Here is a 24,151-nt window from a genome sequence, read left to right on the forward strand (position 1 = left end):
ATTCTTAGGCTATGTGCCCGCGTGTGTGCGCTCTGCACATCAGCGTAACGTCGCTGCATGTGCGCTTCAGAGCGCAGCTGAAAAGCTCCGTTCTGAAGCCTCAGTGACTGCAGAATTCGTGTGCTCTGGATGCTGCCTCTCCCTATAGACAGAATGGAGACAGCATGCAGAGCGCTCGAAAGAAGTGACATGTTGCTTTTTAGAACGCAGAGATTTGGCAGCATGCAAATCGCTGCGTTCTAAAATGCAACGTCAGCATGGATTATGCACAATCTTCATAGATTGTGCAGGGGACGCAGGACGCATGCAGTTACACTGCAGTGCAGATCGCAGCGTAACTGCATGCAATACTCACACATGGGCACAGAGCCTTAGTATAAGACAGCTTATGTGTGAGGTAATATGATATCGGGGAGAGACAGATAGAAAGAGAGAGACAGACATAGACAGACAGGCACAGACAGACAGAGAAAGAGGCAGAGAGGGAAAGAGACAGACAAACAGACAGAGGCAGACAGGGAAAGAAACAGAGACAGACAGTGAAAGAGACAGACAGAGGCAGAGAGACAGACAGTGAAAGAGACAGACTGAGGCAGAGAGACAGACAGTGAAAGAGACAGACAGAGGCAGAGAGACAGGGAAAGAGACAGACAGAGGCAGAGAGACAGACAGGGAAAGAGGCAGAGAGACTGACAGGGAAACAGACAGACAGGGAAAGAGACAGATAGTGAGAGACAGACAGAAATAGAGAGAGACAGACAGAGCGTGGGAGAGTGGGAGAGAGACACTTAGTTACTATCCCGGGCAATGCCAGGCACTACAGCTATTATACTACATATATATGAACAAGATCTTTTTCAAATTTTCTATCATTTTTAACATTTTAACATTTTAATTTTCATTGTTAGATGTCTAGTTACGATTTATTTTAAAAAGCCATTTTTTGTGTTGTGCTCTGATTGCAGAGTTTGCGTTGTACGACCAACATATTGCAAGCTGCAAATGCAATTGATAGCAAAAGTGACAGTCAGAATTACAGGGCAAATTTTGAAGTTTCATCTCTGATATTTGATTTTAGAAATTTAGTTCTATGATTGATAATTTTACAACAGCAGCATTTTTTGATACATTTTCTAACTCTGCATTTATTTCCATTTGTGTCACTGCTTTTGTTTTTCTTTTCCATTTTGTGTTTTTATTACTGTGATATTTTTCTTTAGTTAACTATTACTGCAATAATATTTTTTTATTCTAGTATCCCTACAAAAAGTGATCTTCGGTTCAGAAGGGGGAATTCCCTTCAATATCAGATCCTTTCTCAATAAATACCAATATGTCCTCAGAATTTTTCTGACGGCTTGGTTACCTCTGTTATAGGCTGTAATAAACTTGAAATTGCAGTTTTCACTCTTATTTTTAACATTATAATTCTTCGTTTTACTTTTCAAACAATCATTCTGTGTTAATTCTAGATTTTTTTTCAAAAGTTACCTCAATCGGCTTTCATAGAGCATTACAGGGAATCTGTCAGCAGGTTTTTGCTACCTCATCTGAGAGCAGCATGATGTAGGCAAAGAGATCCTGAATCCAATGATGTATCACTTAGATTACTGGGTGCAGCTGTTCTGACACAATCAGAATTTTTAGCTTTAGTCATGTAGCAGAGCTGAGAAAGCTGTCCTGCCCACCCTAGGCCCTCTATAGAGATTGTACATTGACTGTGAGGTGCCAGTCAGAGGAGGGGATGTGCCTGACTGCTTGTTTTTTGCAAGACGAGTTGGACTTTTGAATGAAACCGTTAATTTTATCTTATAGTGTACTGGAAAATGGGAAAAAAAAGTTCCAAGTACAGAGAAATTGCAAAAATGTGCAATTCCACAATGTTTTGGGGAAGGGGTTTACTTACCATATTCACTATATGGTTAAATTCATCAGACAATATCGTTCCCCAGGTCAGTACAAGTTCGTTGATCTCAAACATGTATAGTTTGAGGGGTTTTTTATTTAATTGGTGGAAAAAATTCAGAAATGTATCCCCCAAAAATGGTGCATTTTTTGAGAACTGTAAAGTTCTCATTTTTCGGGTTGGCTTATTTTTTTTGCCCTAAGCTGACATGTTTACAAATACCATTTTTGGGTAGAGGTGATGTTTTGATCGCCTCTTATTGCATTTTATTGCAAGATTGTGGAGGCCAAAAAAATTTAATTCTGTCTTTTTTAATTTTTTTTGTTAGGCTGTTTACCACTCAGATTAATTTATTTTATATTTTGATAGGTTGGACATTTTTGAACGCAGTGATACAAATGTGTATTTTTTTATTGTTTTATTTTCAATGGGGCAAAAGGGGTGTGATTTGAGCTTTTGAATTTTTGGGGGGTTTCCATATTTAAAAACAAATTTTTTAAAAAATTCCACTTTTTATTGTTTTTACTAGTTCCTTTAGGGGATTTGAAGCTGCGATCATCCGATTGCTTATGCTGTACAAAGCAGGACATCAGCATTGCTCTGTACAGCAGAAATGTTGACTTCCATCTCTAATTCTAATACTTTTCCAGTGTTTTTATTATCTTTTACTTTACCTAAAAAAATTCTGATAGCAAATGTATTTTGTTTTTCACAGATGTAGATGAATGTCTAACTGGAACACACAATTGCAGACCTGATCAAGTGTGCAATAATGTCAGAGGATCATTCACTTGTCTGTGTCCCAGAGGATACCAGAAACGAGGAGAGCAGTGTATTGGTGAGTAAATTTCCTTAACCAATTACTGTTGTTCTTGATATCACTTTAGAATACAGCATTTAAAGTTTATACATGTGAACAGGCACATAGAAAACTTCTGAGAACGTCTACAGCATTTGACTCTGAGGCACAATCAATGATAAAGCTCCATCTTGTGCGCGGTGTTACTACAGCACCCTTACTTATGGTGGCACATTAGGTTTTTGCAGACTGTCATGATGGCATCAGAATCTGGGGAAACTTTTGATTCCTGCACTCTGCTTGCTTTCATCTGTGATATCTGTGATCAGGCAGGGTGACTCGGCAGTTGACTCACAGACTTGTGGTTTAAGGGCAGGCTAGCAAGAGTTAATCACTGCTGGACTGCTTGTTAGTCTCCGTGTTCAAATGCTATTAGAGAGCCAGTCACATTCGCTGTCTTCCTATATATGCTGGCTGGACGTTTCCTTTAATGCCATCTATAGCTTATTTATACTGGTCTGGTGAGGTGTTGTGATCCATATTTACTGATGGTTGTAGTGCTTCTTGTTGTGTGAAGTTGTGGTGTTACCACTTGTTGTCCTTTTGTTGACGCATTACTTCACTGCTTTTTCCTTTAGTGTCTTACTGTTTATTCCTGTGAGTGTGCAGTGTGACTGAGTTTCTGCTATCCCTGTCTGTTTCATCTGTGTTTCCACCAGACTCCTGCCCTTTCCTTCCCTGGGGGGAGGGGTGGTAACAGATCAGCGTTGTTCAGAAGTATAGTAAGGCACAGGACTCTGGTGTCCCCACCATCAGGGGTAATCTGGAAGTGAGGGATAGCATGGGATTCCCTTGTGTGAGGGACAGTTTAGGAACCCCTGTCCCTTGCTATCCATAAGGCCCCTTTCACACATCAGTTTTTTGCCATCAGTCACAATCTGTTGATGCGTCGCAGATTGTGGAAAAACTGATGTGACAGATCTGTTGAAAAAAAACTGACCTGTCGCATCAGTTTTTTCAGCCCAACAGTGTTTTTACACCCCATCTGAGCATGCTCAGTTAAAAAAAATGGAATCTGTTGCCGTATTCCGTCATTTGATGGATTATGACAGATCCTATACCCATAGGCTTCCATTCTACCAAACGACAGACGGCGACGGATCCGTCGCTATCCGTTTCTTCGACGTAGACAAAAAACGTCATTTTGTCAGTTTTCTCCGTCCAAACAATTTCCGACGGATGAAACATGAGGCCATCCGTCACAATCTGTCGCTAATACAAGTCTATGAGAAAAAAACGGATCCAGCGGCATCAGTCTCTGAATCCGTTTTTTTTCAAAATTCAACGGATTGTGACTGATGGCAAAAAATTGATGTGTGAAAAGGGCCTAAGTCACATTGTTACATAGGGTCTATTATTGTATCCTTACCTGATGCATTTGATTTCACATGATGGCCTTGCTTCTAGTGGGGAATATTGAATTAATACAATTACATTAAAGCACTACATAGCTCCTCACAAAGTTTTCAGAGGCTCCATTCACACTTCCTTGTTATGTGTATGAGGTTTAAGCTGAAAGGCAAGGGAGCTGTGCATACTGAAAAATTACATTGATAAAAGCCGTTAACTTTGCATTTTATGGGTATCTATCATTTACTTTTTATTTAATATCCATTCTCAGTAAGTGGAAAAAAGTTCTTGCATGAGCAGAGTATGAGCTCAATACAAAGTTCATGAGCCCATGATAACGTGTACATACACTTTAATCATTTATGTTACGAAATATGACATATTACAAAAGTGCACCCGTTAGCATTTTTAACATGCCAGACATACCTGTATACCCCACAAAATACCAATCCTGATGTACCTTTATTTTACAACTCTGCATATTTTTTGCCGTTCCTATGTTATTCTTTTTATAAATTAATGAATAAATTGATAACTAAGTGTTATGATTTATCTTGCCGTACACAGCTGCATACTGTCATCACTGACTGGACAGTGACAGACAGTGCAGGGACATGACCCCTCCCGGTAACACCCCATTAAATTATAATTCCCATCTGCAAGATAATATCCAATATGTAATAGGTGTAATAATACTAATATTAGCAATTAGAAATGTTCTTCTGATATAGCCATGTCTCGTACCTCATGTGCAGGGCATTGCATCTTAGGTATCCATAGTTGCGACCACACGTGACTATCTAACTGTTATTATATGAGTGGTCGGAACCATCGATACTTAAGCTGCAATGCCCTGCACATGAGGTAAGCGACATAGCTAATCAGCAGAACTATACTACATTTAAAATTGGTGGTATTTGCTAATATCATTGTTATAACTACATATTGGGATAGGAACTTGGAGATGGTAATATCCCTTTAAATAGTTGAAACATCCTTTTTAAAGCCGGATTTCCATAGATCCAGCCCATGAGCATCATTTTTTTTGTACCTAAACTGTTGACAATTGATGTAAGAACGGCCTCTGTTATCTCCAGATTTTTTTCACCATTTATACTGCAAAATTGAAAAAAAAAAAAACTGATGCACTGGTGAATGTGAATGACCCCACATTGTAAACTGCCGGATATGTTTTCATATCAGTTTCCTCCCGGTATTTCACTGCCGTGTCGTAGGAGGTAAAAAATGGATCACTGGATATGTGGAAATGAAACCTTACTCTAACAATCACAATACTTACAGGAGCAGCTCAATAAATTAGAATATCATCAAAAAGTTGATTTATGTCAGTAATTCAATACAAAAAGGGAAACGCATATATTGGATAGAGTCATTACACACAGAGTGATCTATTTCAAGTGTTTATTTCTGTTAATATTGATGATTATGGCTTACAGCCAATGAAAACCCAAAAGTCATTATCTCAGAAAATTAGAATAATTACCACAAAACACCTGCAAAGTCTTCCTAAGCGTTTAAAATGGTCCCTTAGTCTGGTTCAGTAGGCTACATAATCATGGGGAAGATTGCTGACTTGACAGATGTCCAGAAGGCAGTTATTAACACACTCCACAAGGAGGGAAAGCCACAAAAGTTGAATGCTAAAGAAGCTGGCTGTTCACAGAGTGCTGTATCCAAGCATATTAATGGACAGTTGAGTGGAAGGAAAAAGAGTGGTAGAGAAAGGTGCACAAGCTACCTGGATAACCGCAGCCTTGAAAGGATTGTTAAGAAAAGGCCATTCAAAAATTTGGGGGCGATTCACAAGGAGTGGACTGCTGCTGGAGTCAGTGCTTCAAGAGCCACCACACAGGACATGGGCTACAACTGTCACATTCCTTGTGTCAAGTCACTCATGAACAATAGACAACAACAGAAGGGTCTTACTTGGGCCAAGGAGAAAAATAACTGGACTGTTGCTCAGTGGTCCAAGGTGTTGTTTTCAAGTGATAGTAAATTTTGAATTTTATTTGGAAATCAAGGTCGCAGAGTCTGGAGGAAGAGTGGAGAGGCCACAATCCAAGCTGCTTTAGGTATTGTGTGATGTCTCCACAATCAGTGATGGCTTAGGGAGCGATGTCATCTGCTGGTGTAGGCCACTGTGTTTTATCAACACCAAAGTCAGTGCAGCCGTCTAACAGGACATTTTAGAGCACTTCATGCTTCCTTCTGCCAACAAGCTTTTTGGAGATGGAAATTTCATTTTCCAGCAGGACTTGGCACCTGTCCAAAGTGACAAAATACCAATACCTGGTTTAATAACCACAGTATAACTGTGCTTGAATGGCCATTAAACTAGCCTGACCTAAACCCCACAGAGAATCTATATGGTATTGCCAAGAGGAAGATGAAATACACCAGACCCAACAATTCAGATGAGCTGAAGGCTGTTATCAAAGCAACCTGGGCTACCATAACACCTCAACAGTGACACAGGCTGATTGCCTTCATGCTACGCAGCATTGATGCAGTAATTTATGCAAAAAGAACCCAAAGTATTGAGTACATTAACTGTACAGACTTTTCAGTAGGCCAACATTTCTAAGTGTAAAATCATTTTTTCAGTTGGTCTTATATAATACTTGAAATAGGCCCGATGCTATCGCATCGGGAGTGCGGCGAAATGAACATGTCTATGGTTAGTGGTGCTGACAGGAGCAGTGGACATGTGTCACACTGTTTGCGCTTTCCAATATATCTGTTGTATGTCATCCCTCCGCATTTGTGTATTGTATGTGTTGTGTCATTTGACCTCTTTCACCACTGTGCACTGTCTCTTCCTTGTAGTGTGCTGTATATTGGTATTTGGTGTTCTGTTTCTTGAGCTGTGTTTACTATGTGGTGTCTCCTATGTGCTGTGTGTGTGTGTTTACACTTTAATGGTCTCTTGTAAGCTGTTGTAACTATAATTGAAGGTGGTACATTGTTTTGTGCAGTTTGATGTGTGTGTGATTGTCCGTTCCCAAAGTGGACCAAAAAACACAAATATACAATTTATTAACATGTCAAAAATAATGGCAAAGCTTCTTTCTTTTACATAACAGTAATAGAAAGACAATAAATTGAAATGTTATTATATTCTACTTCTATGTATTAGGTATATTATTGTAAATATATTATTTATGTATGTACTAGCTGTTGAACCCGGGCGTTGCCCGGGATAGTAACTGTCTCTCTGTCTCTCTCCCAGTCTCTGTATGTGTGTCACTGTCTGTCTGTCTCTCTGTCTGTCTCTTTCCTTGTCTGTCTGTTTCTATCTCTGTCTGTATTTGTATCAGTCTATCTGTCTCCATCTGTGTCTGTCTGTCTCTATCTCTGTGTCTGTCTCTATGTGTGTGTTTGTCTGTCTCTCTCTTTCCCCGTCTGTCTCTTTCCAGGGCTGTCTCTTTCCAGGGCTGTCTCTTTGCCCGTCTGTCTTTTTGCCCTGCTATCTTTTTTCCCGGCTGTCCTTTTGCCCGGCTGGCCCTTTCCAGGGCTGTTTCTTTCCAGGTCTGTCTCTTTCCCCGTCTGTCTCTTTCCAGGTCTGTCTCTTTCCAGGGCTTTCTCTTTCCAGGTCTGTCAATTTCCCCATCTTTCTCTTTCCCCATCTATCTCTTTCCCCATCTGTCTCTTTCCCCGTCTGTCTCTTTCCTGGTCTGTCTCTTTCCAGGTCTGTCTCTTTCCAGGTCTGTCTCTTTCCAGGTCTGTCTCTTTGCCCGTCTGTATCTTTCCCCGTCTGTCTCTTTCCTTGTCTGTCTCTTTCCAGGACTGTCTCTTTCTAGGTCTGTCTCTTTGCCCGTCTGTCTCTTTGCCCATCTGTCTCTTCTCCCGTCTGTCTCTTTCCAGGTCTGTCTCTTTCCCCGTCTGTCTCTTTCCAGGTCTGTCTCTTTCCAGGTCTGACTCTTTGCCCGTCTGTCTCTTTGCCCGGCTGTCTCTTTGACCGGCTGTCTCTTTCCAGGACTGTCTCTTTCCAGGGCTGTGTCTTTCCAGGTCTGTCTCTTTCCAGGTCTGTCTCTTTGCCCATCTGTCTTTTTCACCATCTGTCTCTGTCTGTCTCTATCTCTCTGTCTCTTTCCCCATCTGTCTCTGTCTGTATCTTTCCACATCTGTCTCTGTCTGTCTCTATGTCTCTATCTCTCTGTCTCTTTCCCCATCTGTCTCTGTCTGTGTCTGTCTGTCTGTCTTTTTTCTGTCTCTCTTTATCCATCTCCCCACCAATATCTTATTACCTCCCACATAAGCTTCTTATACTAACAGTTTATTTTGTTCCTATAGCAACCACTGACAGTTGCTATTGATAACCTATAGCTCCCACCTCCATTCAGTTTAATGGACGCAGGATTTTTGGAGAGTAACTGTAAAGTGCGGGGTTAAATTTTCCCACCCAAACATAGTCTATGATGTTCCCTGAGTCACAAGGAGTGTCTGTGCAAAATTTCGTGAATTTTGTAAATGCGACGGTGTGGATTCCATTAGCGGACATACATACATACATACACGTATACACACATACACTCAGCTTTATATATTAGATGGGTATTGGTTACCATGGCTATGATGTGGGAGCAAACTGCGGCTGCGCAACTGACAGTGCCGCAGTGTATTGTGGGATACAGTTACATCCGCAACTGGCAATTATGTATGTAGATTATAATTTTCTGAGATAATGGCTTTTGGGTTTTCATTGGCTGTAAGCCATAATCATCAACATTAACAGAAATAAACACTTGAAATAGATCCCTCTGTGTGTAATGACTCTATATAATATACCGTATGTGTTTCGCCTTTTGTATTGAATTACTGAAATAAATTAACATTTTGAGGATATTCTAATTTATTGAAATGTACCTGTATATTCATGTTTTGAGATTTTAGTCCTGTAAATCGGCCAAATTAAACTGTATACCTGTGTCTGCAACAAACTTACAAGAGATTCTAAAGAACAGAGATCGTAACATCATAGAACCCAATGGTGATTTAGGCCATGTGTCCAAGTAGCATGAAGGCTGCATTTTTTTCGGCAGTATTTCTTCTGTGTTCACTAATACCTAACATTTATAGTTACACTGTTCAGTTTTTAGTATGTCTTTTCTTTCTATATGCACCTATGGAGAACCTGAAAAAATACATAACAAACATGCAATTGCACCAAAAAAGACAACCTAATAGGAGACAAATCAGCAAAAATGCAATAATCAGTAAAAATCGCTATTGTATATTCTGATGAAAACAAATGCAACAGGAAAAAAAATCAGCATCTTCACACGTAGCGTTCATTCAATAGAGCTACTGACGGGAATGGATGCTGCATCATATAGTCACTAAAATTCAACCTTATTAAGGACGTATGAAATGTACTTATAAAAATAATATATGAGCTTTTTTTTCTTCCCACCATGTAGACATCGACGAATGTTCCATATCTTCATTTTGTCACCATCATTGTGTGAACACACTTGGTTCCTATTATTGCCAGTGTAACGCCGGCTTTCAGCTCGCTGCTAATAATTACAGCTGCGTAGGTAAGTTCTGTCGTCTAATTTCTTGCAAGTCTTTGTTCAAAAAATATATATAGAAACAATAATTCCAGCTCTACTGAAGTCTTAATATTCTGTATGCGCTGTTCAGTGTTTTTAATCAGTCGGGGTTCTTTGACTCCCACTGATCAATCAAGACACCGCTTTAAAGTCCAGCATGAGTTGGGCATATAGAGCAGTGTATACGGGCTGAATACAAAGTCAACGTGTTCATATATGCACTCTGAAGTAGCAGAAAAGAAGGGGCTGACGTAGTAAGTCCAAAAGCAGTGTAGGAACGTGACATTTATTCAGCCAACACATTTCAGAGATCAGGTGTCCTTCATCAGGACAGGAAATCATTCTGATTTCATTGTGATAACATGTTATGACTAAGGGCGTTTTTTGCTCAAAACGCGTCAAGTTTTGTAATCTTTTTCCATGGATTTGTATGTCTGATTTTTAATGATGGTCTAATAAAGAAGAATTTTTTTAAAACATCCATTACCTGGTCGGATGTGCGGAAACTCCACTTCTGTATGAGTAAAGATAGTTTATTAAGCCATTATACTTTTGCTACCTTACTTTAGAATTTTTGTATATCTATTAAAGCTGATCAATTTGTCATTAGATTTCACTCTTGAAGCTACATACAGTATTAAATCTCTTAACCTAATGAGGCTGGTGTACTTGTCTATACCAGAATGACTCTAGGCAGCATTCACACATTTCAGTCGTCAGGCATTTTTATTACCATAAATTATGAATGTATATGTATTAATTACACTCAGTAAGTTATTCCAAACTGGCTTTGTTGGTAAAATCAACATGGTTATTACCGTACATAGATTTGATTACGATGGCTGAGCAGCTAACCAAGCCTAAGATTATTATGTGCCATAGTTACAGTACCCCAAAGTTTACTACAAATGACTCAAGAAAAGTGGATCTGTGTTCTCTCTCAATTACACTCCACCATCTAGATACAGGTAAAATATATCTTTGTACCGTGTTAGCCAGTAGAGATAAAAAATTGTTTAAAAGAACTGAAGTCCTCAGTGGTTGATAGCTTTTAATGGCTAACTGAAAAGATGGTAATAATTGCAAGCTTTCGAGACTACTCAGGTCTCTTCATCAGGCTCAGTATAACACAAAATCTGAAGAGTCACATATTTATACACAACAGGACATAGAATAGTGCAGTAAGAAAAAAAACAAAAAAAAAACCAAGTTATATGAAACAGAACTATCTCTATGGCAGGGGGCAAACTGTTGTGGCCATAAATTTTTCTGCAGTTCAGTGTGAAAGTTTTATTGTCCTTTGATAAGGGTCTGGTCCGGGCTGTGACACGCTCGGATGGTCAGAGGAGCACATCTTTTAACTGATGTAACAAGACATGAATCCATGAGACACATTCATTCCTGCTCTGAATGTGTTAAAGGTCATCATAGGTTTGTACTCCCATAGTCTCCTATCTCTCTGGGACCTGAAATTCCCTTTCAATACCAGCAATTTCATGTCCATGATGCTGTGGTCGGGGTTACAAAAATGTTTGGCCACAGGTAGATCTATTCCTTTTTCCTTAATTGTGTGGCGGTGAGAATTCATCCTTGTCCTGAGCTGTTGTCCGGTCTCCCCTACATACAGACCCCCAGTTGGACATTTGGTACATATAATTAAGTACACCACATTGGTTGTGGTGCAGCTGAAGGTACCTGGGATCTTGTAGTCCTGATGTGATCTGGTCCATTGTCAATATAAATGGACAGGTCTTACATTTTTTCTGGTCGCAGGGAAATGTTCCTGTTGTTGTTGGAGAGGACAGGGAGCTTCTTACAATGATGCTTCTTAGATTTGGGGGCTGTCTAAAACACAGAAGTGGGGGGTCTGGAAAAATAGATTTTAACCGGGCATCTTTTTGCAGTAATGGTTGTAGTTTCCGTGCAGCTCCTCTAAACACCTCCAGATGTGGATTGTAGGTGACTACAAGAGGGACCCGGTTGTTTTCTTCTTTAGTTTTATAATGTAGGAGATGGTTTCTTGATATTCTGGTGGCTCTTATAATTTGGTTTTCAATTGTTCTTGGGTGGTAACCTTGATTCAAAAAGGTTTTTCTGAGGCCCTCAAGGTGATTGTCTCTATCTGTACTGTTGGAACATATCCGATTGTACCTGATAGCCTGGCTGTATACAGTAGAGTTTATTATGTGTTTTGGATGAAAACTGTCCAATTTCAGGTATGTTGGACGGTCTATTGGCTTCTTGTACAGAGATGTTTCTATTTCATTGTTCCGTAGTTTAATGATGGTGTCCAAGAAGTTGATTTCCGTGCAGGAGTAGTTGAGTGTTAGGTTGATGGTGGGATGAAACTGATTACAGTGTTCATGGCAGGTCTTCAGCTGCTCCTCAGACTCTGTCCAGATGATTAAAATATCATCAATGTAACGGTAGTAGGCCAGAGGCCTGATAGGACAAGAGGATAAAAAGTCACTTTCAAGCTTGGCCATGAAAAGATATGCATATTGTGGTGCCATTTTGCTTCCCATTGCAGTCCCAGTCTCCTGTAGATATATGTTATTGTCAAATGCAAAGTAATTATGGGTGAGGATGAATTTTGTAAGCTTCACTACAGAATCGACTATGGGAGTACAAACTTATGATGACCTTTAACACATTCAGAGCAGGAATGAATGTGTCTCATGGATTCATGTCTTTTTACATCAGTTAAGAGATGTGCTCCTCTCACCATTCGAGCGCATCACAGCCCTGGACCAGACCCTAATCAGAGGACAATAAAACTTTCACACTGAACTGCAGCAATATTTATGGCCACAACAGTTTGCCCCCCTGCCATAGTGAGAGTTCTGTTTCATATAACTTGTTGTTGTTTTTTTTTGTTTTTTTCTTACTGCACTATTCTATGTCCTGTTGTGTATAAATATGTGACTCTTCAGATTTTGTGTTATACCATGCCTGATGAAGAGACCAGAGTAGTCTCGAAAGCTTGCTATTATTATCATCTTTTCAGTTAGCCATTAAAAGGTATCAATCACTGAGGACTTCAGTTCTTTTAAACAATTTTTTAACTCCACCATCTAATAACCTGATGGATGAATCTGGTTTCTGGTGTTGACAAACGTAAGACTGTTCCTGGTAAATGAGGAGTAAAAATGTAAAATTTTGCCGAGGACGAAGACATTTTGAATTTTTTTGGGTTGCACTCCATATTTACATTGAAGCAAGATCTTCTACAGCTACAAGACAATGTCATTGTAGAAAACGGTAGTCCCAACTATTGTCATTGCAGGTCAAGGAAGGCTTTTTGAGTATTTCCATATAACAAAGATGGTAACAAGAAATATGTGTTTGTGGAGCTTCATGTGGAAGCTATGATGTATCCTTCAACATGAAATCAACCTTATTTCAAGGGTTTCAAGTATCTCCACATATCAGTTCCTCCAGTCTAAAGATGGCCAAACACAAAATAACTGTTGGTGAAAACACATCTGAAAGAGATAAGACTGGGGACCAAACAATCGGTCATCTAACATAATTCTCGTAATTTCGCCCAGCAGTTTCCAGCAGTGTGAACATTTGTTTCCCCGAAAATAAGCCCCAGCATAATTTTATAGGATTTTTGGAGTATACTTGAAGTATAAGCCTTACTCCAAAAATAAGCCCTAGTTACAGTAAGGGCCGACATTAGGGGGAGTAAAACTGTGCAATTTCTCAGGGACCCAACTCTCTTATGGACCCCAGAGGTTATATTCCAAGGTTAAGATTGTTTAAGGACCTTTGATGATTTCACAGTCATGTGACATGATTTAATCAAAGGTCTCTTAATTGCAGAAGTCTAAAAGTACTGAACAGGTAACACAGCTAGTATGCAGGACTGGCATTAAGGAGAACGTAGAGCAAACTGGGCAATTTCACAGGGCCTCCATTCTCATATCCTGATGATATTGTGATGCCCTGGCCTATCAGGTCGTCACAGGGTATTGTGCAATCTGCCCTTCTGCACAGTATCCATCTCCTCCTTAGTTATGGGTCCCTGACCTTTGGTGTTGCTAAGAATAGGCTAATCAAAATCCTAGGAACATTCTGCACCACACCCACCAGACGCACCAGTGGCTGACCTGAAGGGAATAGAGTCGCCCACTTGGGGGGTTGGTGAGGGGAGGTCAGGAGTGTCAGGAGTAGTTCAGTTGAGAAGTGACTCTCGAGAGGAGAGGTCAGGAGCTGGGCTCCTTAGTTTACTAGGTGGCAGACGTTGGTCTGGGCCTGGTAGGAGCTGGACCCTGGTCGCAGGGAAATCGTGACAAGGGGCACGGACTGTCAAGGAGGACAGCCGGCAGCCTTGTGCCATCACCGGGCAGGGGCCAGGGCACGACGGAGTACATGGACCCTAGATCGAGAAGGAGCTTCAAGCGTCTTGACAATTTACCCGACGAGGATGGAGTCTTCAAGATCCGTTCTCCACCCACTCCAAAATCGGGGTGCTAGCGTAATGAGGGGGATAGGACTTTCCCACTACATAGTCCAGAAAATCCCAAGCATGAACCCTGAGAGCAAGCTTACCCAGTTAGCCATACTGGTGAGCGGGACCCAATACTTCTATGCTAGAGGGACCATTTAGAAGTGAGGTGCCACGGAAAAGGCCACAGGCTAAAACGCAACACCAACTGGCACAGGATCCAAGCGTGCTCCCTCCTTGCTGCAGCGGTACTATGAACTTTGTTTTACCACGGTTGTCGGTGTCAGCGTTATTGGACTGAGTGAGTACTAAATTGATCCCAAACCGTTCCAATGGCACTCCCTGTCACCTACACCGAGTCCCGGGGCATTCCCCCTACCCGTGGAGGGGTTAAACATCTGGCTACCCACACCATCGCCCCCGGTACTCCCCATTGCAGCAGTGGTACTCCATCTTATCACGCACCACGGGTGGCGTCACAAACTGTCCATTCAATCCCCTGTAAATAACTCCCTTTATTTCCGAGTGGCCGCGCGACCCCGACCCCCTGGTCTGGAGACCCCTTGAACCACCGCGGATCCAGATCCGAGCAGCGGCGGTAGGCTGCTGACGCGGGGGCGGCACAATATGACTGCTTAAAGACCTTTGTGACATCACGTCATTTGACCAAAGGTCTCTTAATTGCAGGAGTCTAAAGTGGAAGAGGAGACAGGCTGGTATGTGTGTAGAAAGATAGATAGAGGATAAATTCATACACACGTTACTTACAGGGTTTGTAGAGTTATGTTGATGTTCCAGAATGCAATATGATTATACTTGAATAAATGTTGATTTTTTTGTTCAAGAATAAATGTGGATTGCTGTTAATGGAAAAAATATATAAGACATGCCCTAGAAATAAGCCCTAGTCCATATTTTGAAGCAAGAAATATTAGAAAACCCTGTTTTATTTTCGGGGAATCACAGGTATGTAATGAATGGCACCTAATGGACATGAAGTCCAAAGTTCTAAAACTTAAAGGAAACCTTTCTACAAATCATTGGACTATAGCATATAGGTGAAGATCAAGTACATCTGTGAAGGGTTCCTAAACTGTGTTCCACAAGAGCATATAAATGTTTGTGATCTGTAAATCACAAAATAATTCCTTGAGTTATGTTTCCTTCATCAGTTCGTACCCAATAGGCTCAATACATTATAGATTTCACAGTGAGAGGAACATCATAGACTGGTTCTATAGATATCTACGAAATGCTTCAAAATCATACAATGGTCACCTAGAGACAGGCTTTAATGTTTTAAAGGGAACCTGTCACTTGCTCAAAAAGTGTAGTTAAATATCCTGTTAAGTTCCCTGAGCTCTTTTGTTTTTGCTGCTTTTCTCCATTTTGCATTATTTTGCTTTACTGCAGAGATATTCACATTTCAGTTTGTAGTCCAACGGGGCGATTCTTCAGAGTCCTCTCTAGGGAGGGCACTTTTAACCCGCCCCCCCGATGCTGCCAATCACAATTCGACAGTGACCCAGTTTGCTAGTTCAGCCACTGAGCTGTGATTGGCAGAGTATCAGAGGGCGGGGTCAAAGGGCACATCCCCAGAGAAGACTCTGAAGAAATGCCCAGTTGAACAGCAAGCGGAAATGTCCCATACTGCTCTCCAGAAGAAACAAACAACTGCAATGGAGTGAAGAAGTGCAAAAAGGAAATGTGAAAGTATCAGGGAAGCTGGAGGATTTTTACAAATTATTTAACTCCATTTTTTTTGAGCAAGTGACAGGTTGTCTTTAAGAAAGTAACCCTATGATAATAAGACTGCCACCTAGAGACTAGGTATGGAACTAATGCTGAGCAGGGAATGTACTCAAGTACCTTTCCATCCCAAAATTAGTAAGGAAGAAATTTCAGAACTAAAAGGAATAAGATATATTGGGAAAGGTAATACTGTGAGTGCTAGATTTGGGAACAGATGAAAATTAGCTGTCAAAATAATTTATAATAAAAGTTGTGCTTGTACAGTAGGTATTATATATTGTCAATGATGGAATAAGTATGGCTTCTCTTTCCCTCTCTCTCTTTCATTCATCGATTTCTTGCACTGTATGTATTATATAAAATATCATGACTAATATTCATAGAAGTGTGCACTTAAATCTTCAGACGTTGATGAATGTAGCACGAGCAGCCCCTGCGCACAAGAATGCTATAATATGATTGGCTCGTACATGTGTCAATGTAATCCAGGATATGAGCTGAGCAGAGACAGAGTCAATTGTGAAGGTAAATATCTTCCATATCTACTTTCCATGTATTTCATAGCATCATTTTGTCTCTGTATGTGTATCTGAACAAGAAGTATATATATATATACTTACATATATTATATATATCTGTGTGTGTATGTACCATATTCTTCAGACTATAAGATGCTCCTTACCATAGGAAGCAGCCTAGGATTAGACAGCATAGCATAGGTAAAACATTTTTCAGATTAATTCATTTAATTGATATTTCCCTGGTGGTGTAAAGTAGAGGGGTAATTTATTAACACTAATTTTAATGTACAAGGGTAGAATAGGGAGGTAATAAATCTATTGTTTGTGTCTCCTTGCAGTGTGGATTATACGCACTCAACTATGCAACATGCACATATAGACACTTGCACCCCTGCTACATGCCATCTACATACACATATAGACACACAGCACTGCTACACTCACATATAGACAAACATACAGCTCTTTTACATGCAAACTACATTATTTATATTTGCCAAATGCCAGAATAATGAGAGAGAGAAAGTTTTAAGGCATTTTTATTACTTTCTGCAAAGTCAAAAGTTTACATACATTTCATTAGTATTTGGTACCATTGCCCTTAAACTGTATGACTTGGGTGAAACATTTTGGATTTCCTTTTACAAGCTTATCACAATAGTTGGTAGAAATTTGAGCCCATTCCTACTGACAAAACTGGTGTAACTGAGCCATGTTTGTAGGTTGCTTTGCTCGCACCTACCTTTCCAGTTTTGCCCATGAATGTTTAATAGGATTGAGATCAGGGCCTTGTGATGGCCACTCCAAAACATTGACTTTGTTATCCTTAAGCCACTTTGTAACCAGTTTGGCAGTATGCTTTGGACCATTGTCCATTTGGAAGATCCATTTCCACCCAAGCTCTAAGTTCCTGGCTGATGCCTTGAGATGTTGCTTCACTATTGACACATAATCTTCTTTCCTCATGATGACAACTATTTTGTGAAGTGCACCAGTCCCTCCTGCAGCAAAACAACCCCACAACATGATGGTGCCACCGCCGTGTTTCACAGTTGCAATGGTGTTCTTAGGCTTCCAAGTTTCTCCATTTTTCCTCCAAACGTAACGATGGTCAATATGGCCAAACAGTTTAATTTTAGTTTTGTCAGACCACAAGACATGTCTCCAAAAATTAAGGTCTTTTTTCCTGTGTGCATTTGCAAACATTAATCTGGCTTTTTTATATTTTTTTGAAGTAATGGCTTCTTCCTGGCAGAGTGGCCTTTCAGCTCATGTTGATACAGTGCTCGTTTCACTGTGGATAAAGACACAATCTTACCAGCTTCTGCCAGCATCTTCAAAAAGTCTTTTGCTTTTGTTCTTGGGTTGATATACACATGTCTGACCAAAGCACATTCATCTCTGGTTTACAGAACCGATTTCCTTCCTGAGCGGTATGATGACTGGACATTCTCATCTTGTTTGTACTTGTATGTAATTGTTTGAACAGATAAATGAGGCACCTTCAGGTATCTAGAATTTGCACCCAAGAATGAACCAGACTTGTGCAAGTCAACTATTCTCTTCCTGAGATCTTGCCTGATTTCTTTTGACTTTCCCATGATGCTGCACAAAGAAGCAGTGTGTTTCAGGTGTGCATTAAATACATCAACAGATGTGTCTCTAATTAACTCAAATATTGCCAATAAACTTAAAGAAAAAGACTGGCACTCCTTGTATTCTTTTTAATTTAAATCCTTTATTTGTTCAATTCCATGCACGGCAAGTGTCACAGTTACGCGTTTCCGCTTAAGCGCATTCCTTTCTCACACAGAACAACCTATCAGAAGCTTCCAAAGACATGACATCATCATATGGGCTGTCCCATATTGTTTAAAGGCATAGTACTCTTAGGGGTACTTTGCACACTACGACATCGCAGGTGCGATGTCGGTGGGGTCAAATAGAAAGTGACGCACATCCGGCTTCGCTGTCGACATTGCAGTATGTGAATCCTTTTACATACGATTAATGAGTGCAAAAGCGTCGTTATCATATGATCGGTGTAGGGTCCGACATTTCCATAATTTCACAGCAGCGACGGTACGATGTTGTTCCTCATTCCAGCAAGCAGCACACATCGCTGTGTGTGAAGCCGTAGGAGCGAGAAACAACTCCTACCTGCGTTCACCGGCTATGCGGAAGGAAGGAGGTGGGCGGGATGTTTACGTCCCGCTCATCTCCACCCCTCCGCTTCTATTGGACGCCTGCCGTGTGACGTCGCTGTGATGCCGCACGACCCGCCCCTTTAGGAAGGAGGCGGTTTGCCGGCCAGAGCGACGTCACAGGGCAGGTGAGTGCATGTGAAGCTGCCGTAGCGATAATGTTAGCTACAGCAGCAATCACAAGATATCGCTGCTGCGACGGGGGCGGGGACTATCGCGCACGGCATCGCAGCATCGGCTTGCGATGTCGTAGTGTGCAAAGTACCCCTTAGTGCATTTAAACTTTTGACTTTGCAAAAAGTAATAAAATGCCTTAATATATACTCTGTCTCATTATTCTAGCATTTGGTAAATCTAAATAATTTTGAATCCTAATTGACCTAAAAGGGAAAGGTTTATTTTGATTTAATGTCAGATAGTGAGAAAAACATGTATATGTGTCTTTTTAGATAATGTATGTAAACATCTGGTTTCAACTATATGTAGAACTGTACAGACCTCAAGATGACAGCTGCTACACCTTTCTGCAGTAGCTGAGGCACAGTACATTAGTGTGTCGCCCAGTTGTTGCTACTGAATCCGGAACTTCAAGATCAGTGAGGTCCTTGATGGTCCCCTCACTGTGCAGATTTTATCAGGTCTGCTTAGTGCGTTTGCCTGACCTAGGATTCTGTACCCCGTCGGTGCTACTCCACCGTACTCCACCGGCAACCAACCGCCTGGGCCCTCAAGTCCCTGTTTCACTCCTGTCAGTGTGTCTGCTCACTTCCTCTCTCTGTCACCGTCTCCTGCAGACTACAGTCTGACTGTCTACTGTCTGCCTCTCCCACCTGGTCGTCTAGTGGACTGGATCGGCTCCACCTCTAAGTGGCTATCCATTGGTCCAACCCTAGCTTGGTACCAGTCTATGGGGAATTTGGGGAAAAATAGGGATTACCGGGAATGTTTTTGTTGTTACCAGCACTGGTCTTCCAGGTTCCTGGGGGCAGGCCCTACATCCTCGTGGGGATGCAGTACCTTGTAGCTCCCTGATGGCCTCAGGGGTGCTACATTAGCAGTAGCTATCTATTTAATCATCATCACATCTGATGTCAGAACTTTATGATTAAATATTGATATTTTCCTACGTTAATAGATAATTTACACTGATATTACACCAAGAGGTGATCAGATCCCTGGAATATTTTACATGTAGGCTTAAGCCCGCTTTACACGCTGCAACGTATCTTACAATGTGTCGACGGGGTCACGTCGTAAGTGACGCACATCCGGCATTGTAAGGTACATTGCAGTGTGTGACAGGTACGTGCGATTGCGATTGAACGTTAAAACGTTCATCGCATACACATCGTACCTTTCTCTAGAATTGCACGTCAGGTTGTTCATCGTACCCGGGGTAGCACACATCGCAGTGTGTGACACCCCAGGAACGATGAACAGATCTTACCTACGTCCTGCGTCTCCCGGCCCACAATGCGGAAGGAAGGAGGTGGGCGGGATGTTTTGCGTCTCGCTCAGCTCCGCCCCTCCGCTTCTATTGGCCAGCTGCCGCGTGACGTCGATGTGACGCCGAACGTCCCTCCCACTCCAGGAAGTGGCCGTTCGCCGCCAACACCGAGGTCGTATGGACGGGTAAGTACGTGTGACGGGGGTTAATCGTTTGTGCGGCATGTTCAACAAATTGAACGTGCCGCACATACGATGGGGGCGGTTACGATCGCATACGATATCGTATCCGAAATTGCAACGTGTAAAGCAGGCTTTAGAATGCACATACACTTTATGGCTGTTTACATGGGCATATAAAAAAATTGTCTGATTTTGAACCAAAACAAATATACAATATTTCATCTGTATGCCATTTGTTTGGTTTTTTTTAATCAACTTTATTTTTATTGAAAGGTTGCAACTAATACAATTACAATTAAACAACAGGTTTCAAATAGTAGAGCCATGGAAAGAAGATACACAATTCAGCATTCAAAAACATTCCATAAGCATGAGCACAATATAATGAAGCCCAGGAGAAACAAAAGGGCGAAGGCTGGGGACAGACTAGTGCATAAAATATTGTCTGATTTTCCTATGGAAAACTCGGGCAATTTTTATCCATATTTATCTATACAAGCTGGCTGCAATATGGATGTTCCATATTGATTTTTGGGAAACTCGGAACAGAATAGTTCATGCTGCGAATCTTTTAGCATGAACCCTTAGTCCGTCTGAAAAACTGACCAAGCCCTTAAGTCAAAGAGATCTTAATCTTATTGCCCTTAGTCCAAATTCCTGCAAGGGAAAGTGCCAAAAGTAACTAATCATGCATTCAAATTGTAGTAGATAAATAATATGTATGAAATCCGCTGGTTGAACATGGATTAGTGAACATAGCGGAAAGGAAGGAATAGAAGCACCAATTACATTTGATTTCATACTTCAGCAATAAATAAATTTTACAAGACCAAAAACAATTTCCTATGTTAATAATGGCAATGTATCCATAAAAAACGGATTCTAAATGGTTGATCCGGATGGTATATGATTTTTTTTTTTTGCCCACTCATAAACTAGAATAGGTCAGTCTGATGCGAACCCAGCCATGAAAGAAACAAGGACCAAAAATACAGAACGTAGCCTAATGAAGCGATTATCAGCTGCTGAGGGAACGCCGCCTACTATGTGGCTGCAAACAAAATGTTATTATCAGCGGAAAGCACAGCAAAAATTGGCAGGGTGAAAATTATTTTCCTAATGTGTAAATATTTCCACATTTTAAACAAATTGTGTTGAATCATAATGAACTGCCGAGGCGTTTCACTTAATGTTGCATCTGTTTAGGAAATAAACAAAAATGATTAAGAGATAAACACATTTATGTTCCCAGTTTATTTCATTCAACAGATAACACATGTGATATTTTAAAGGCATGTGGATTAAAGGGGCAAAAGAAAACAAAAATGTCTGGCACAAAAGTCAGTCTTTCTAAAAATAATTGTATTTATTTGATATTTTATTAATCTTTATAGAGTTCTTATTAGCATTTTATGGTGCAATGAATTAGACCACAACAACACTTTATAAAAGAAAAAAGCTTTCATGATGATCTACTGTTGGAACCCCATCAATCAGCTAATTGAGATCTTCATTGAGTCATAAGGGGGCTTTTCAAGCAACGACATCGCTAACGAGATGTCGTTGGGGTCCCGGAATTCGTGATGCACATCCGGCCTCGTTAGCAACGTCGTTGCATGTGAAACGCAGGAACAACCGTTAATGATCAAAAATACTCACCATATCGTTGATCGTTGACACATCGTTCTAATCTCAAATATCGTTGTCGTTGCAGGACGCAGGTTATTTGTCGTTGCTATGTGTGACACCGCAGGAACGAGGAACAACATCGGACCTGCGGCCGCCTCCAATGAGGAAGGAAGGAGGTGGGCGGGATGTTACGGCCGCTCATCCCCGCCCCTCCGCTTCTATTGGGTGGGCAGCCGCTTAGCGACGCCGCTGTGACGCTGCACAAACCGCCCCCTTAGAAAGGAGGCGGTTCGCCGGCCACAGCGACGTTGCTAGGCAGGTAAGTCCGAGTGACGGGTCTGAGTGATGTTGTGCGCCACGGGCAGCGATTTGCCCGTGACGCACAACCGACGGGGGCTGGTGCTTTCACCAGCGACATCGCTAGCGATGTCGCTGCATGTAAAGCAGCCTGTAGAGTTGAGCAAAAAGGTGGCTATGCCGGTAGTGTATTAACAAAGCCCTGCTGACTAGAGATGAACGAACCCAAGGTTCGGTGTTCGGTATTTGTGCAGAACACAGGCTTTGCAAAAAAAAAACAGAGTTTGGATTCAGATTTTGGGTGCTTTACATATGCAAACCACTCATGCGAGCATCACTGTGCTTGGGTACACTCAGTGCTCAGCTCAGTGTGAGTCGCTTGTAGTGTTTGATCGGCTCGCACTGGGGGTAACAACAGCATTATCGGAAGTAGTGTGCACAAACCCAAAAAAATGGAAAAACTCTGCTCACCCTCCCACGGAAGTGATCTACTTATGGGTGACTCCATGTGGGCGGAGACCTTAACTGAGCAATCAGTGACTTCCATTGGGGTTCAGATTACGTCTGGGTCCCTAACCGAGCTTTAATTAAAGTCCGGCTGAACCCGCCAAACTGAATTTCCACAGATCCACTCATCTCTACTGCTAACCTCTTTCTGCTTATCTCTTCTAATTGGTTGTCCAGCTCAACATCATGTGTGATTGAAGTAGAGCTGCTAATCAGAAGAGACCTGGGATGGTGCACTGAGAGAAGGCTCTGGAATGGTGGCCAAGGACTACTAATGTAGCTACTTGACCAAAGTCCTTTAAATCTTTTTGCTCAACTTTAATCATTTAGTCAATTCCCTTTTTTAGTTTTGCATGGTGCTCATTTAAGGGCAAAGCTCATCATGATGTTCACAGCTTCCTACACTTCACTGCTCTTTACTGTCATCCTCTGCCCTCAACAGCGGACATCCTGCACGCCTTCATTAACGGATAATCTGCTGCGTTCTGTAGTGCCACCAGTGGAAGAGCAGTAAATACATTCTGTGGGAACGTAGCCCAACAGACTTGCATTTAATAAAGCTAAAATGAAATTCATGAGACTTTAGCGTTTATGGAACCAGTTTGCTGTATGGCTTTTTTCTTGTAATGAAGTTTATCGACACATGAGCACATTTATTGCCAGTGTTCCCACTGTAACTGTCTTATTTAATAGATATCGATGAATGCAGAACATCCAGTTACTTGTGCCAGTATCAATGTGTTAATGAACCTGGAAGATTCTCCTGTGTATGCCCAGAAGGATACCAACTTGTTGGAACACGGTCATGTCAAGGTTTGTGTGGGGGGTTTTTATCATTTTTGGCGTTTTTTTTATTTGACTATCCAATTTATAAAATATGATTTCTTCTACTTTTCCCACTTGGTCACTTCTGTTTTTCGCACTATACTTGTCAGCTTTGCTGTGTAAACAAGCAGAATGCGCAGAGTAGAGCTGAACCGATCGATCCGCGGAGGATGGACTTGAATTTACTGAAAATTTCAGGTCCCTGAGAATTGAGTCTGCAACATTATTCACGAGGGTCGTCAAAAAAAAACCAACCTTAGTGTTGTTTAACTGATAACCAAAGAGTATCAAAACACTGACAATGAGCAGCTATTGCATTAAATTTTCTAGTGCAGACAATTAGTGAGGCTTTCAAAGGGACCTCTAAAAAATGTCATCAAGCAGCATCATTTTAGGCTTTTACAGTGTAAAAAAAATCCCAAACAAATAATTATTATTTTTTTTCTCCCATTTTGCGAAATAAAAAAACTAGAACTTTTAAAATATATACTGTATATTTTTAAAAAATATCATATTGATGTACAAACACCATAATCTTACTAACCTGCAGAATAAAATAAACATTATTGAGCAAAATCTAAAAAAATAGCATTAAAAATTGTGAAATTGCTGTTTTTTTTCCATTCATGCTAAAAAAGAACTT

At 41.0% G+C, this 24,151-nt stretch overlaps 1 protein-coding gene across 1 annotated transcript in view; it reads left to right on the forward strand.

Moving 5' to 3' along the window:
* Positions 1 to 24,151, forward strand: part of EFEMP1 (EGF containing fibulin extracellular matrix protein 1) — a 156,935-nt gene that overhangs the window by 114,537 nt on the left and 18,247 nt on the right. Inside the window, exons 5-8 of the mRNA XM_075339375.1 lie at positions 2,622 to 2,744; positions 9,557 to 9,676; positions 16,302 to 16,421; positions 23,377 to 23,496. Of these exons, the coding sequence (XP_075195490.1) occupies positions 2,622 to 2,744; positions 9,557 to 9,676; positions 16,302 to 16,421; positions 23,377 to 23,496 (483 nt within the window). The remainder of the gene's footprint in view (positions 1 to 2,621; positions 2,745 to 9,556; positions 9,677 to 16,301; positions 16,422 to 23,376; positions 23,497 to 24,151) is intronic.

Source organism: Anomaloglossus baeobatrachus, chromosome 3 (assembly GCF_048569485.1).
Source record: "Anomaloglossus baeobatrachus isolate aAnoBae1 chromosome 3, aAnoBae1.hap1, whole genome shotgun sequence".
Lineage (NCBI taxonomy): Eukaryota > Metazoa > Chordata > Amphibia > Anura > Aromobatidae > Anomaloglossus > Anomaloglossus baeobatrachus.